Below are 17,210 nucleotides of genomic sequence, written 5' to 3' on the forward strand. Positions count from 1 at the left end.
GGCTCCCTCCCAGACCGAGACCGGGCTCCCTGTAGGAGTGCCTCCCTTTTCACCCCTGTGGCTTGCTTTTGCAGCTTGGCCAGAGTTATGGGAAAATTCTGTGAATCCCCAGCTGTATTCATGCTTTTATTCTGCAGAGATATGGGTGGGGGAGAGCAGGTGCCTGTGCTCGGAACACGTGTGGAAACTGTGGCTTGCAGGGCGTTGTTGAGAGAATCTTGGTATTTAAAGGGAGAGTGTTGGGAGAACTGAGTGCGCGGCACACACAGTGTTTATGATAGACTTTTGTAACACAATGTAACGTAACTTCTTCCCAGATATTGACACACCCTCCCCAATCTCGTGCAAGAGTGTGGCAATGAGCATCACCTTGGAGAGATTGTGGTTGATAACGTGCATGTCAGCTGGTCAGTTTCCATCTGCAAACCCCCAGGGGCATCCTCCTCCCTTCCCTGGGACCCTGGCTGACACCTGCTGGGGCTGATAGCTTTGTCTACGGGAGTGATTTCCATCTAGCTTATTACAAATGATTAACCTCAGCAGTCAGCAGTGGTCTTTGGCTCCTGGGTCGCACGGAGCTGACCATACAAGCACATTCTATAGAAATTTGAAAATCAGAAAAAGATATTAAAACTTAGCAATAAACAGTAACAGTCACTTAGAATGCATGTGTGTGTTTATTATGAACTGGTGCAGACACACGTTGCAACAGCCCCTGGGGAGCGCGGGGGGCGTCCGCTCACAGCTGATTTCAGTGGAACAGAGGGGGCCCCAGCATCCACGTCCCCCCGCCCACTCCTCCCAGAAAGACCTTCAAAGGGAAGGATTCTTTTATTTCACAGTCACGTGTTTTTAAGCCATTAACGCAAAGCACCACACTCCTGTGGATCAGTGAGAAGAATGGGATAATGAGGCCATCTAGCAGAAAAAGACGAAAGTCTTGAACAGGCAGCATTTTATAAGTGAGGAAATCCTAGGGACCAGGGCACATAGGAAGAGGCGCTTGTGCTCATCGGTAGCAGGGACATGCAAACCAGCCTCCCAGGGAGACTCCCTGACACCCAGGGTAGGGGCAGCAGCGGTGAACCCCGGGGGCCCCCGACGTGCCATCCGCTTGCCCCTGCAGACGGGCCCGCTTTGGAGCGGGAGGCGTGTGAGAGAGTGTGCATGGCATGCTGGTGGTGATGACCAGATCCTGGAAGTCAACGAGCGTCCACTGGTGTCTGAGGGAGAGATCACGTGCTCGCCTGGCCCACGGGCAGGACAGGAACGGCGAGAACACAGAGGAGCTGCTGCAGCGAAACGCGGCTCCAGCGAGTGTGTCTGCGTGAGGGGGCGGAGCCCGGAACACCGCAGCCCATTTAAGATTCAAAAACCAGACAAAACTCAGCTTCAGCTTCAGACTCTCAGGGCGGCGGTGAGGTGTGGAAGGGGGGGAACTTTGTGACGGGAGAGAGGGCGGGGCCTGGGGGCTCCTCCCCCTGCCGGGGCACTGTTTCCCTGGACCTAGTGTGATAAGTCACTGGGCTGTGCGTTTGTGTTGGTGCACGTCGTGTGTGAGTGTGGTGTTTCACAGGTTCAGAACGTTAAAGTTGCAAAGCCCATGGAAGGGGTAACACACTGATTTAAATTCTCCCCGAGGTTATAAGTTATCTGACATCCTTTCCCGAGGATTTTGACAGAGGGAAGGTGTTGGATGTCTAGGAAGCGGCAGAAGGGGAGGTGGGGTCAGGACGGCCGCTTCCCTGCAGGGCAGGGATGGCAGGAAAGAGACTGTAGGAGGGTTTGGGGAAGACCGGTGTCAGGGTCAGCATCTGCCAGGGGATGTGTGGGACGAGCGGGGAGAGCAGGCTGGGAGCCCATGTCGGGGCCGACGGTGGCCGGGCTCACGCTCACGGGGCTGTCGTGTGTCAGCGTCACGCCCCCGAGGTAGACGTGGTCTCACCTTCTATTTACAGGTGAGAGCCTGACCCGAGGCCCCTGTGCATGTAAGTGACGGGGCTGGGATTTAAATCTATGCTTTTGTCTCCATTGCCCACGTTTTCTGCCAGATACCATAATGTGACTTCATGGGCCTTGAATTCCTTATTTATAAGAAATAATGAATTGGAATATGTGTAGCTCCCAGCTCTGAGCTCCATGACCACGGGGCCGTGTTGTCCAGGCGCCAGCGAGGTGCCTGAATGACAAGGAGCGCCACTCCCCACCCTCTGCAGTGACTCCTCGGTGACCCTGGAGCCCACCACCTGCTTTACTCAGCTTCCACCAGGTCAGCGCACTTCCTGGACCACTTGCTCGGGGGCTGACAGGTAATCGCACAGATTTTCACAACGAGGGGAGGATCTGCCTTGTCTGTCCTTCCGGCCACGGACTCGGACTCGTGACTCTCAGTGGAGCTCAAGCCTTAGGGGGCAGGGAGCTTCGGTCAGAAATCAGCCCCTTTGGCCCCTGTTGGCCCCTGCTTCCTGGTGACGGGATCATTCCCACATGGCGAGGACCCTGAGAATGGGATCAAAGCCGTCCCTTTAGTGAGCGGCAGCGGCCAGGCCCCATGACGCTCATCCTCGTGGCTGCTTCACCTTCCCTCCCTAGAAACCCACCCGTCATTTCTCGTTAACGAGCATCTCCACCAGCAGCGCTTACCGAACCTTTGCCGGGCCAGGCGCCCACAGCCGGACACACCCGTCGAGGACCTGGGAGTTCCCTGCGGAAGCCGCGGGCCCCCAGAGAGGGGCGACTCACCATCCAGAGAACGCAGGGAGGCATCTGGAGGAGACAGTTCCCAAAGAAGAGGGCAGAACTGTCTCCTTCCACTGCTTCGTCTCAGGGGGCCCTGGGTCTGCTCTTCCCCTTACCAAGTCCGGTGGGGGGCTGAGCAGGGGCTGGAAGGCCTTTCCCTCTTCTGGGGAAGCAGCAGCGTGTCGCCCTGAGACATTATTCAGGACCAAACAGCTGCTCTTTGAGCTAAATCCACTCCCAGCCCTGCCCTGCCTGACAGCAGGCGTTCCTGGAGATTATGCCCCCAGCCCTGCTGGTCTAGACCCCGGGTCTGCTGCGGGGAGGGGGCTCTTCACTTGCACCAGGGATGCCCAGGAGGGTCTTCCCTCCGTCCTTCTTGCTGCTGAGGGGCCGGGTCCGCAGGTCTCCATCCGGGCACAGCTGATTTATATTTATTCTGCAGGGATTTTCTCTTGTTCTTCTTTCTAAAGATTTGAAGACTGACATTGCTGGGGGCGGGAGGAGAGCTTAAAAACAAAGGACTTTTTTCCGAGGGAGGATTTCTGTCGCTGGCCCATTCTCGATGAATTGGAAAGAGCTTCGGGGTTTTAATCTCATCTCCCTCTGTTACCGTGTACCCTAGCCAAGAGTTCATTCCTGGCGTGAGTACAAAGCAGTCGAAGACATTGTAAGCCGAGCCTCCATGCAGGAACCCTTAATATTACGATATCCAAAGGATCTTCATATGTAACTCAGCTTGAGGTATGCGTTTGAAGTAAGCTGCAGACCTCGGGTTATAGAAGAGACGAGCGACACCCACAACTGCGGCTTGAGATTCTGCCCGCACCTCCACGCACCCCTCTTTAAACCAAGGCCAGTCGTAAGGACAACATTTCCGGGGAAGGAGTGGAACTCTTGTTCCACCGGCCGTGGCCACATCGAGTGTTTGAGGAGTTCCTTCTCAAAGTGCAGAATACGATCTGCTCTTTGACTTTAATGATGGAAAGCTTTGCAGGAATGAGCACATCGGTGGTCGTTTCTGGGAGTTTACTCAGCTCATGCATTCTGATGACAGCTTCTCGGACCAACTTCTAAATTGGGGTTTTGGAAGACCTGGTTATAAATGACAGAGAAGCTTGGATTAGACTGAATCACTTTTCTATATGTTATTTGCATTAATTGAACGATGATCTTTGCATTTTCCTACCATGCCTAAAGTTTTGGCCTCTACCTGAAATGGTGGAGCTCCGTGTTTGTATGACTATCCTTATGATTTCTGAAAATTTTCACTTTATAAAGAGAAGCTGTTTTTTTCACCAGTGAATTTCCCTGGTAATAAGTTAAGGGTCCTCCAGAACTGAGGAACTTGAAAGAAACATCCAGAACGACTGCATTCCCAAATATTGAAGTCAACAACACAGCTGTGCCTCTGAAGTACCTCTTTATGAGAATTATTCAAACGCACGTTCAGAGTCTTTTGCTTGATGGGAAAGGTTACAGGTCAGAGGGAACATTTTTTTCCCGTCAAAATGGTTTTTTCTTCAGGCTTAACAATTCTCTCCCTGAAAACGGTATTTGTTAAAATAAAACATTTGAGTACCTATTGGCGAGGAAATGTGAAAACAAACAACTGTAACAAGACGTAGAAAACGCACTGAACGGAGCCCGCGTTTCAGATGGAGGTGAGCCCCGGGGGAGGGGTCAGCTTTGCTGCCAGCCTTCAGTGCAAACTTCTCTAACGAAGTGATTTTTCAGAGAAAAATATACATTATATTACTGTCTAACACCTACTGTTATGACGATTTTTGAAGTATTGAGGAAATTCATTTTACATCCATGATGAGAAAAAATAGTCATTTGATACAGCCAACACGGGATATGTAAAATTTCTGATAAAAGTTCCACACTGTGGAAATTTCAGAAGGTGTTTAATTGACACTGAAAGATTTTTAAAAGTTAAGTCAAATATTCAAGGAAGAGACCACGAGGTGCGGTTACTGTGCTAAACAAGACTTAGAAGCCTGTTTGGAATCAGTGTTAAGGACCCCTGATGACCCCGTCTGACCAGCAGCAGCCAGGAGGCAGGTTCTCCCTCGGCCCTTGCCTGGCTGTGGGGCGAGGGCATGTCTGCGCCCAGAGCCACAGCTGTCTGTCTGTCTGTCTTTTCCTTTTCAGTTTGGACTTCTTTTGAATTATTTATTTACCTGATGGGCAACATTTTGGTGTTGTTAGTTTTCCTTTCTGGAAAAGAGTACTTTCTGGTGTCTGATAGTTGATTTACATTATCATCTGCTCTGTTATTGTACTCCATTATACATTTAATTTGGTGGCTGCTTTATAGCCGCATCTTTCATTACTTTAAAAGGGTCCTCTTCCACACTTAAGCCATAAATAGCTTTTTTCTCATATTTTCTAATATTTAACAAAACTTCATAGAATAAATTAAAAGGTCTTTTAGAAGTAAATGGTCCCAGAACATGTAACTCTATATAAATAACAATGGCTAATCTCTTCCAGAGGTATCCCACATCTCCGCATTAAAAAACAAGTCTATGTATCTTCCTTATTTTTTTAAACAAACAGAACAATTTTTTACGGCACCTTTTTTTTTTTTTTTTTTTTTTTTGCGGTACGTGGGCCTCTCGCCGCTGTGGCCTCTCCCGTTGCGGGGCACAGGCTCTGGACACGCAGGCTCAGCGGCCATGGCTCACGGCCCCAGCCGCTCCGCGGTATGTGGGATCTTCCCAGACGGGGGCACGAACCCGTGTCCCCTGCATCGGCAGGCGGACTCTCAACCACTGCGCCACCAGGGAAGCCCTAGGGCACCTTTTTAAATGTACAACTGCCATGGTCAAACGTTGGGAAGATTCATGAAACTATTGACTGTGAACGACCCTGTTGCAAGAATGACAGTGATGTTTGTTTTCTCTGGCCATTGAAATACGTGAACATGCAGACATTAAAGTAAAAAATATAAAACAAAGACATGAAAGTGGACACTGATGGAAAGTAGATCCAGAAATAATCGCTCAATTGTTTAAAGCAAAATTGGTGATTTACTTATTTCTTCTCTTACCATCTTGAGAAGGGGTTTCTCAGATGTGGGACAGTCAGGGAGCTCAGCTCAGAGTGAATGAAGTCTGAACATCCCTTGTGTCTGATGCCCGTCTAGCCAGGAATCCCAGCTGTTCAAAGGCAGAATCACTGGGTAAGAAAAAAGACGCAGGGAGAGGAAACCCAAGGTGACACCCCCTGTCCTTCGGACGGGGCGGGCCTTCTTCCAGCCCATCAATTGTGCAGAGGCTCAGTGCGGGCAGACGAGCCGACTTTGTTTGGTTTCTGGGCCCACAGAAATATAAAAGTAGGAAAACAGGAGACATCGTGGTGGGTCTGAGGGGGCCGCTGGGGCTTGACAGACAAGACATAGACAAGTTCATAATAACGAAAAGAATACAATAATAATACTCACGGCAGAGAGCACAGGCCAAGCCCTTTTCCTTAGAGCTCTGGTGCCCAAACTTTGGTCCACAAAGGGCTTGACAACACAGATTCCTACTTCCCACCCCGGAATTTCTGATTCCATGGGTCTGGAGGGAGGCCTGAGGTCTCGCTTTTCTGACAAGTTTCCCAGTGAGGACGCTGCTGCTCCTGGGCAGAGGGGCGGCCGAGAGCCCCTGCCTGCAGTGGCCCGTCTCCAGTGTCAGCGCCTGGCCATCCCTGGGCGAGGGACACAGGGCCTGGCTCCGTCTCTCCTCCAAGTGGCCTGACCAGCCGGCTGGGGTCCTAGCTCGGTCACACCACCCGGACGTCACCTGAGCTGAGTAGGAGCGTCTGGTCCGAGCCCCTTGGGCATCTGGTGGAGGAAGATGCGCTTTGGCGGGTGTGCCTGGATGCTGAGAAGGTGGGTGTGGCCGCAGGGGTCCTCCAGGGGCTGCGGGCAGAGCTTCCCCCGGGGCACCCAGGTCTCGGAAGGATGCCCGAGGCCTCCCCGGCACAGGGCTGGGTGGGCAGTCTGGAGGGGGCCTGGCCTGAGAGCCCCAGCGTCGGCTCCGGAGAGGCACGCACCTTTGCTCCTGGGCCGGCCGGCTGTGCCCCAGAGGATGCCCGTGCAGCTCAGGGGGACCACTGCCCGCCCCCTGGGCTGTTCGCTCCACTGGAGGCAGAGGGACCAGGGGCCCCGGCGCCCAATGCAGATGATCCTGTCTTTGCTGCCCTGTAGGTCAGGCTGCCTCACCCCTTGCCCGGCTGGGCCCACCTTCCTGGAGCCCATCCCCCAGCCTCTGGCCTCGCAGGGCGGCCCAGGGAGGGCCCTGGTCATGGCCTGGTCACTGGAGTGTGTCCTCAAGGGTTTTGACTGCAGAGGGAAGGCCCTCTCTTGTGTCGGAAGCCCTGGGTAAAAAGCTCTGGCTTTGTGGGAGGTTTCTGCCGAGGGGGAGGCTGGCGAGGATGGGAGTGAACGATGAAGGTGGCTGAGAAGTGGGCTGAGGCGCCCAAGGTCACGGGCGATGCCTCACTTTACTCGGCCAGCGGGGTCCAGCTGGGGAGGGGCCGGGGCTGCCCTGGTGCCGTTCTGAAGGCCAATGGAATGGCCCACGTGGTGCTCGGACTTCCCAGGTTTTCAACTGCTTTGACCCAAACGTTAACTGAGTTGCATCCGCATCAACTTTGGGAAGTAAACTGTGGGACGTAACGCCATACTGATTGATTAAAAGTCACCCCAACGGCTCCCACTGTACACGCTGGTTCAACTGTAGGGCCGCCCCCGGCACCGACAGAAGGGCCCTGGGCCTGGGCTGTTTTCAGGAACTCTGGCTCCAACGTGGACTCGGCGCCTGGCCCTCGCATCCCCAGCACGTGTTCCAGGCAGGGCCTGTTTCTGCCTCTGCTCTGTAGTCCCTGGGCTTGTCCACAGCCAGGAGTGTGTGAGCACGTCTGAAGTCAAGCAATGCCATCAGGAATGGCCAGGGTTGCCTTAACCTTCAGGTTACGCCCAGGCCTTCCACACGCGGGCCCCACGCACTGGTCTCTGCAGAGGCCGAGGTGAGAGGAGAGCCTGCCTGTGTCCTTGCAGACAGAGGATGTGTGTAGAAGGACACAGACATGGTGTTTCCAGAGAGACACCTGGAGCCCGCTCGCTGGCTGTGCTCTAAGACCTGCTGTGCTCCTCTCACTGCCAGCCTGTGCTCTTGGCTCCCCTCTGCTGTCCTTTCTGCCTCATGGGTGTCCTCCTGCCAGCCTCCTTGGGGAGGCCACCTTGACTGCTCAGACCAAGTTAGTTCCCCTGCGGGCTAAAGGCACAGGCATGGACCCTGGGTCTGCCACTTACTGGCCAAGTGACCTTGGGCTGTTACGCATCTCTCTGGGTCTCAGTCTCCTTATCTGTCTAATGGTATAATAGTGGCACCTACTTCAGGGTTGCTGCCATCATTAGATGACTTAATGTATGTGCTGTGCGTAGAATGATGACCAGCACACAGAAGGAACTGTATAGACTCTGTACACAGTTGTAATATGAGTTATTTGAATAATTTCTGTTTAATGCCTACCACTCCAAAGTAGATGGAACTCTTTCTTGCTGTACCCGTGAACATGTTGAATGAATGAATGAATGAGAGCAAGTGGCCACAGAGGGGCCGATGCCACGCAGGTGTCCTGCCAGTGGTTGCACATTTTAACCATTTGCTCCTGAGTGGAGACAGCATTGCTCTTTGCTGCAAGCGGCTGTTACCCTCTTGACCTATAAAATATACCTACGTGAAGAGACAGGCTACAGGAGGAATAAACGACACGCAAATACCTGAGTGTCCGGAAATATTTTAAGTGAAAATCCATTGTGGCCTCTTATGTGTTGCTCTCTCCTCTGGCTTCTTCCAGCCTGTGAGGGAGGTCCCCACACTGCCATTTTCCGGATGAGGGAACTGGGCTTTGGGCAGGTGAGGGCACCTGCCCAGGGCACAGAGCTGGTAGGTAGTGATGTTCGTTCTGTCACCCACGTTCTGCCCTCTTCGCACAACACACAGTCGCCGTGCTTATCCACTTCATCCACACATGGTCCTGACCAGAAAGTACGAGGCAGAGCAGCCAGACAGCTCCTGAGAAAAGCCAGAAGTCCTTACCCTGGAGGAAGAGCCTAGAAGGATGGTGAGACCTGGTTAGTCCTCATCCTGGAGGAAGAGCCTAGAAGGATGGTGAGACCTGGTTAGTCCTCACCCTGGAGGAAGAGCCTAGAAGGATGGTGAGACCTGGTTAGTCCTCACCCTGGAGGAAGAGCCTAGAAGGATGGTGAGACCTGGTTAGTCCTCACCCTGGAGGAAGAGCCTAGAAGGATGGTGAGACCTGGTTAGTCCTCACCCTGGAGGAAGAGCCTAGAAGGATGGTGAGACCTGGTTAGTCCTCACCCTGGAGGAAGAGCCTAGAAGGATGGTGAGACCTGGTTAGTCCTCACCCTGGAGGAAGAGCCTAGAAGGATGGTGAGACCTGGTTAGTCCTCACCCTGGAGGAAGAGCCTAGAAGGATGGTGAGACCTGGTTAGTCCTCACCCTGGAGGAAGAGCCTAGAAGGATGGTGAGACCTGGTTAGTCCTCACCCTGGAAGAAGAGCCTAGAAGGATGGTGAGACCTGGTTAGTCCTCACCCTGGAGGAAGAGCCTAGAAGGGTGGTGAGACCTGATTAGTCCTCACCCTGGAGGAAGAGCCTAGAAGGATGGTGAGACCTGGTTTAGGTGCGGAGCTTTGTGGGACCTCTGCTTTCAGAGCCCAGGGTCAACAGTCTAGTGACCTAGCTCAAAGGAGCAGGGAGAGAAATGCTCGTCCAGAAGATATGGTGGACTGTAGCCTCTCTGCTTCTACTCCTTTCCTTCCTCCTTCCTTCCTTTCTTTCTTTCATTCCTTCTTTCCTCCTTTCTTCTTTTCTTTCCCTCTTTCTTTCTTTCTCTTTCTTTCTTCCTTTCCTTCTTTCTTTCTTCCTTTCCTTCCTTCTTTCTTTCTTTCCTTCCTTCTTTCCTTCCTTCTTTCTTTCTTTTTCTCTCTTTCTTTCTTTCTTCCTTTCTTTCTCTCTTTTGTTCTTTCTTTCCCTCTCTCTTTCTTTTTCTCTCTTTCTTTCTTTCCCTCTCTTTCTTTGTTTCCTTCCTTCCTTCCTTTCTTTCCCTCTTTCTTTCTTTTTCTTTCTCTTTCTCTCCTTCTTCCTCCCTCCCTCCCTTTCTTTCTTTCCTTCCTTTCTTTTTCTTTCTCTCTTTCTTTCTTTCTTTCGTTCTTTCCCTCTCTTTCTTTCTCCCTTCCTTCCTTCCTTCCTCCCTCCCTTCTCTCTCCCCCTCTGGCTGAAGCAAAGCCACGTGACATTGCGAATCTGCTCCTGGACATGAGATTCCAGAAAGGAATGGATCACTGCAGCTTGTTTAGCTGTGCTCTGAAGGACCATCAGTGTACTTGCTAAGCAGGCGCCTGCCTGCGGTGAGCTGACCTCCTCTGGCTGCACACGTTGCAGCCCCTCTGCCCCTTAGTCATTTCTAAAGTACATCGAGTGCTTGTGAAAAGGGCCCCTCTTAGACCACCTACCCTTTCAGCAAACGCTGCACCCTGCTTGGCGCTGTTCTGGCAGCAAGCTGGCGTTGTGAGTGTAGCTGGATTTGAACCAAGGACTCAGGACTACAGGGCTCATTATTCTTCCCCTTGACTGTAGACGGTCTCCTCACATTGTCTTTCTGTGGTTTCCTCCACCAGAAATGCATACCTTAATTGCTAAAAAAGCCACCCTTTTAGAGTAGCATTTAAATGGGATGAGATCTCACAAATGGAAGGAATTCAAATGTGTCCTTTGAAATAGGAATCTGAGGGGCAGAGTGTGCCTGTCTGAAGCTTCAGCCAACCAGCCCATGGTCTGCAGAGCTGTTTACTGCCATCCACGCTCCTATTTCTAGGCTCCCTTTCTGCACTTACATCCTGGAATCTCACCTGCTCCAACTCCTGGGAGTTCTTCAGTGAATTCTTACCTCCAGAAAGACGTAATGAAAGAACAAGAGTGGCGTCGTGGTTCTGGGTTCCTGGATTCTACTTGGCCCAGTGGCACTGCTGTGTGGAAAGTGATGCTTACCTGTCTCCCGAGCCCTTGAGGGCAGGGTGCTGGGGGAAGCTGGGGCAGGAAGGCATGGAGGGGCTTCTGGTCCAGAGGCAGTTGGATGAGGAAGTACACACGCTGTTGGGATTGCCCCCCACCCCACCCCGCCAGTTCTGTGCAGCAAAATATTTGGAGCAGGTTATCCAGGGATGCTTGGTTCTATGTTAAAATTATTTCTCCATCTTAGGAACAAGATGGAATTAATTTCGTGCAGGTTTATTTAAGTGAACACTGATTGGATGGGGTGTGGCTGAGGAGCAACAAGCCACGACATTGGTTGGTTCAGAGGCAGAAAGGGAGCCAAGGGAGTACATAGATACTTTCTAAACGTTGTCTTCAGACCTCAGCCGCTAATCAAAGCGTGAACCAGCAGCTTGCAGACTTCAGGCCCTAGGTTACAAAATATTATCTTGATTCAATTGAGAAGCTCTCTTGGGGTGGGGGCTTCTAATTTTTATTTGGGATGTTTGCATTTAGCTCAGAAGACTAAAACCTACATAGTCGTATTCAGAAATATTACTGAAATATTGTCATTTCCCAGTCAAAATAGAAAACATTTTTTGACTCACTGCAGAAACACATGATAAAAATAAACCGATGACTAAGAAACTTAAGCCCTTTAAGAAATCTGGATTTGTAGAGAGATGCTACAAAGGGAGAAATGAGCAAAGTAGGATCCTGAAAGCTTTGTCAGAAGGCCACACAACGAGCTCCCTCTATATCCCTGGGAATTCTCACCAGAAGTAAAACCCTGTGTTTTGACGCTGGAAAGCACGTAACATTTCACTGCATGGTACCGGCCACAGCTGGGAAATAACCAATAGCTGCTTTGGGGAGCACCTCAAATATTGTGCAAATAGATGCACCAGGAAAATCTGGTCCTTTTTATCTATTGACCGAACTGCATGTCCAGATGCCTATGATTCAGGTATTTCAGACAACAGCTGGCGGGGAGGACAGGCTGTGTCTTCTGCAGAACCACGCTCGGGCCACCTAGGGTTTACTGTTGTATCTTGCTCCTTCCTGTAACCCCTGGGCTGCGTGTAGGGGAACCCACGCCCTCAGCATCATTACTGTCAACACTTGGAGAGTATGCACAGCATCCCTGACTTACGCTGTCTGCCCCGTCCTTCAGGATTGAGTCTACAACGATCTGCTCGTACAGTTCCTGCTCTAGAACCGTGATATTTCCAAGACAAGATAAACATTCTCAAACTGTCCTAAAGTTTATCTCTTTAGTATAAATACAAGTCTGTATTTCAATGTGATATTCGAAATTGAAAAAACAAGCAATGAATTTCAAGTTTTATTTCATGAGATGTTTTAGCTGCGGAGTCTTGCTAGCATATGACTAGGGGAATTCTAAATGAATCCTGGATGGAATATTCTGAACTGGACGGGCAGATAAACTCCAGATTAATGCTGAACAGAATTTGCTGATTCCTTTGAGTAGGTGTGATAACGGTGAGGAAAATGTTGCTGCCATGACGGTTTCAGTCTATGGGGAAGGCAGAGCAGTGCCTCCTGTTTGTAATATAAACCTTTCAGTGTAATATAATTGTTAAAATTTTATTATAGATGAGTTAACCTTAGCGTATTTGCTGTACTCCCCTTACAAAAAGATGGTTCCTCAGTTTTCCATAAGTCAGAATTCAGCTGAAACCAGGATTTTTATTTATCTTTAGTTGAATAACTTTTTATTACTTTTTAAAAAGTTTAAAACGTTTTAAAAGTTTAAAAAAAATCTAATTCACTCAAGTATCCCCACATAGTGATGTACGTTTAAAAGGTTAGTATCATATTTTTCATGCGGAGAAACCGCTATATTTTGTACCCTAGAGGCTCTCATGTACGTCACAGGCCAGGCGGCCAGAGAAATGGGAGTTAATCTTACATTTCCTAGTTTTGGGCTTGTGATTTCAGATGACAGAGTCACCCCAGGGCACTAGGTAGCTTGTGTAATTTAACTAGAAAGTGACAAAACCCTGTGAATTAGTCAAAATGGAATAAAATGTTTGTGTAACAATTAGTGATGACCATTTGGGAGCCAAGAATAATTTTATCCCTTATTTTCCTCTTTTAGGTTCCGTAAATGAAAAGTTACCCCAACGGGAAGGCACAGGAAAAACAGGTAACTATCTTAAAATGAACTTCCTTGATATATTACTACAGCTAATCCAATCTATGCCTTAAAATAACTTCTCAAGTTAAAATGTCAATGTATATCAGTGATGGTAATGAGAGCGGAAGCTCTTTGTTAATTATTTATTCATTCAGCGAACGTTTATTCGACCCTTAGGGTTGTTGGGACCAGGCAGGTGCCGGGCACGTGACCTGCTGGGTAACCCACTCGTGTCCGCGTCAGGGCTTCTTAGACGTGGCTTGTGTTGGGACCGCCTGTGGACGGTGTTAGGCTCATCCCGGGTCCATATCTGTGCAGGGGACTCCAGGGCTGGCACGAGCCTCTAGCATAGCAGTTGTCGGAGGTCACTAATGGAGCTCTCCTCATGAGAAAGAGGCGGCTGTTTCCATCTATGACAGTCACTCCTTCTGGGACCAGTACCCACAGGAACCTGACGGAGCAGGGAGCATTTCCTTTGGAAATCATCCCACAGCTCCTGGAGCATCTCCGCTGGCCACCGCAAGCCCACCGTGACCCCTTTGCCCTTTCCTCAGCTGTCACCCGTTGGTCCCAATGACACATTTTCTGTCTTTCTATCAACCCGTGAAGTCAGAATTTATTTTTAAGATGAAATAAAAATAATGTACCAACATCTTAAGTACTTTTTTTCCCTGAGGTAGGTTATAGTATATGAACCAGTAATAGAGAAAAGTGATACGGAGTCAAAAGACCCCAGTTTTATTCAGCCCAGGTCTTTCAAGTGTGCATTGAAGTCACGGTGGCCACTGTCCTTGCCCTGGAAAGACTGTAGAGTCTTTGTATCATTAAGATAAATCCATGAGCTCCACACAGATTGGCACACGAGTAAATGTCAGCTGTGTAGACAGCACGCAGGGCGGGCGCAGACGAGGGCGGAATTGGAGCGGTTTCACAGAGGAGGAGGTGAGTGGAGCACGGTGGGTGTGAAAGCTGGGACAGGTGTGACCTGGGCAGAGACCCTCCCAGGTGGGGAGAAGAGCCCAGTTTGTAGGCGAGAGAGGGACCGGCAGGTGGGGTCAGGACCCTGGCTCGGACGAGGGTTTCCGTTTGGGAAGGGGGAGATGAAGATGGGGTGAGCATTCTGGTACGTTTTAGAGGAGAGGAAGTATACATGTTCGTGGTGAGAAACAGGAGTCAGAGGCTGAAAGGGAGACGGAGGGAAACACTCTTTCAGGCGCCCGCACCCAATCCTGTTCATGGTGATACAGGTCGAATCCACGGGAAAAAGTTTTAAAACATCCCCAGGGAATTGGCACGTGGGCTCAGAAGTGGATTTAAGGGAAGAACACATTCCTTCTACTGAAGCCCCTTGATCTCCAGACGTGCCTGTCAGAGGAAATACCTGAGAATAAGTAACGAAGCTGGGTGACCGGGAAAAAGAGACATTTAACAAACTCCCCGGAGGGAAAGTGAAAGGCACCCAGCTGCCCGTGGTTTGGCTTCATTTTCTGAGGCTGAGCCCAGTAGGTGCCAGTGGGCTAGTTGCACCGGGACAGACTCTCCGGGGGCCAGAGCCTGGTGGTGGGTTAGGAGGACCACGCTGCCCAGGGACCTGTGGCCAAGGCAGGAACGTAGGGGCCCCTGGTGCTGGCGTTAGGGGCGGGGGAGGGACCGGAGTGGGGGCCGGCACCTTCATTGTCCCTCAGGGACGCCCCCCGCCCGCCGTCACCTCTCGCCCTGGTTAGCTCGGCTGAGAACTCAGACTGGCCTGGACGCAGGGGTCAGACGGGGGCTGCTGGCGCCAGCGCGGTGGCCTGCTCAGGCCTCAGCAGAAACGTGCAACGTTAACCGTGCACTTTCTGCTTGTCATTCCAAAGGTGTTTAAATATGCTAAGACTTTTCTCAGTGTGTTCTGTTAAGACTTTCAGATATGTTTTAAATATGTTCCCCGTTTCATTCTTGGAAGAAGATGATAGAATATTCGATAGCGAAATACTTCCGGTTTATTGCTACTATCACTATTAGACTTGCCTATTTCAGATAAATGATGCTACGTTTTGTCAGTATTTTGACAGATAACAAGCTTCTTTTCTGGAGATGGTTAAATGTTCAAGAATTTAAAAAATATTGTTTTTCGTTTTCCCCTGAAAAGAACTCATTTTTATTCTTCAGAGAGCTGGGATAGTGATGGGTCACAGTTAACTACATAAGCCATGTGGCTGCCCCTTCCCTCTACCACTGCTTGCTGTATTTTGATCCCGAAATTGTTAAAAAAAAAAAAAATCACATGAATAAAAACACTAGGCTGGTTCTCGAGAGCCCCCCGCAGTGTGCCTTGTAACAGCGTCCCTGGCTGGGGCCCCCTTGCCTGGGGGGCTTCTAGAGGCTTGCTTACCAGGGAGCCAACGAGTGTTTTTCAACTAATTCAATAAAGACTGTGTCCTTGGAATAATGTTTTCAGTGAAATGGCGTAGAGCTTTCTACTCCACACTCGTCCCTCTGTCCTCTGACGCTCTCACCGGGTTCCCCACCAGCCTCTCACGTGTCGACACAGGAGGGCTGAGGGGTCGAGAGACCCACGGGGCACAGCCCAGGGCCTGGGTCTCCATCCCTGCCTTCCACTCTGGAAAGCAGGGGCACAGCAGGGAGGCCAGCCCCCCAGCCCCCCAGCCCCCCGTTCCTGCGGACCCTCCCTCATCCGTCCGCTTGGCTCCGGTGCTTTGCGTCACACCTACCCCGTCCCCGTGGGGTCTGTTTGGAGCTTTGAGCCTCTGTAGGGTTTGCTGAGTGCTGGGTTGTGGTTTGGTGGATCGTGGGGGTGTATGCAAGCCTTAGGGTCCATCCTGTATGCACACTTACTTCACTTACTCTCATAATTGTAGTCTCCTTGCAAATCTTTTCCGTTCTGAATTCAGATGATGCCTCAGCTCCAGCGTTGGAGACTCAGCCTCAAGGAGATGAGGAAGGTGAGTGTCGGTGGGGAGTTGTGTTGGGGGTGGGGCGCGGGCCTGGGTGTGCAGCCACGTCCTCTTGCGAGGACTGTGCTCAGGACAGGCTGGGTTGGCCTCTTCCACCTTTATGAGGCCCCGCCGTCCCTCCTGAGGGCCCCTGAGTGTTGCCGCGGTGCTTTCACACAGCACACGCAGAGGCCTCTCTTTAAGTACAAGTCTCTGAGTTGAGATTTTATCTGGATAACATGAAATATATATTTCCAGAGGGTGCGCTAGCATATGCCATTTCCCCCGCTCACTCTTCATGTCATGTGATCACCACCCTTACAAAGACCAGTTTTGCGAAGTCACATGTATAGAGATGTTTCAGAGGCTTACTGAATTTTGTGGTTACGAGAAGGATGGATTGCCTACTCTTAGCCTTTTAATACATTGTTGTAGGTATTTGCCACTGTATGACCAATTCTCGGGTCGAAAGGGGGGTCAGGTTTGAAGACCAAGTGTAAGGAGTGCACATAATAAATAAAGATCAGAGGGTAGGATGACATCGTGCCTTGAAAGTAATAATAACAAGGATAATCATGATGACTAACTTTTGCTTGGTACTAAATGCCATGGACTCTGTTACTTGAGCCCACTGAGCCCTCAGGACGTCGTATCACAGATGAGAGCGTGTCCGACGTCACGAAGCCGGTAGGGGACAAAGGCACGTGTGACCAGCTGGTCGGCCTCAGTGTGGCTCTCGGGCACGTGGTGTACTGATCGCACCGTAAATATTCAGTTACATTTGTTAATATTACTGCCAAAGATCTGTTCCCAGAATGCTGTAGGCAAAAGTTACGCTTTACATACTGCACTTTGTGTTGAATCTTTCAACTGAGTGACGACCTTGTGTGTTACATGAATATCCATCTTTACCACACAAGGGTATGTTTCTATACTTTGGGACTTTTTGCCAAAACCTGTTCTTTCCAGTGGAGCCTGTCTGGACTCATATCACTTTTATTTATACTTTTGGATGAAGAAAGAAAGAAAAAGGCATATGCTAAAGTTTTTAAAAATGTATGTTGTCATTCCCTTTTGTTTCCTGCACATAATCATTTTATTATTTTAAAAAAATCTCTACAATGTGTGTTTACTGATTGTATTGATTTTGGGGGCTTTTCGACTGCCTGCTGAAATCTTTAATTCAGAGACTTTGTGTTTTCATGATGAATTAAAATAATCATCATTTTATCTTGGTTCATTAGATATTGCATCACGATACCCCACGCTTTGGACTGAACAAGTTAAAAGTCGACAGAACAAAACCAATAAGAATTCAGGTA

At 50.2% G+C, this 17,210-nt stretch overlaps 1 protein-coding gene across 2 annotated transcripts in view; it reads left to right on the forward strand.

Annotated features, from left to right (window-relative positions):
* Nucleotides 1–17,210, forward strand: part of SMOC2 (SPARC related modular calcium binding 2) — a 154,160-nt gene that overhangs the window by 57,630 nt on the left and 79,320 nt on the right. For both annotated transcript variants that reach the window (XM_082668606.1, XM_082668607.1), the window contains exons 5-7: nucleotides 12,914–12,961; nucleotides 15,847–15,897; nucleotides 17,133–17,207. In XM_082668606.1, the coding sequence (XP_082524732.1) occupies nucleotides 12,914–12,961; nucleotides 15,847–15,897; nucleotides 17,133–17,207 (174 nt within the window). The remainder of the gene's footprint in view (nucleotides 1–12,913; nucleotides 12,962–15,846; nucleotides 15,898–17,132; nucleotides 17,208–17,210) is intronic.

Source organism: Grampus griseus (genome assembly GCF_964374135.1).
Source record: "Grampus griseus genome assembly, chromosome: 13".
Taxonomy (NCBI): Eukaryota; Metazoa; Chordata; class Mammalia; order Artiodactyla; family Delphinidae; genus Grampus; species Grampus griseus.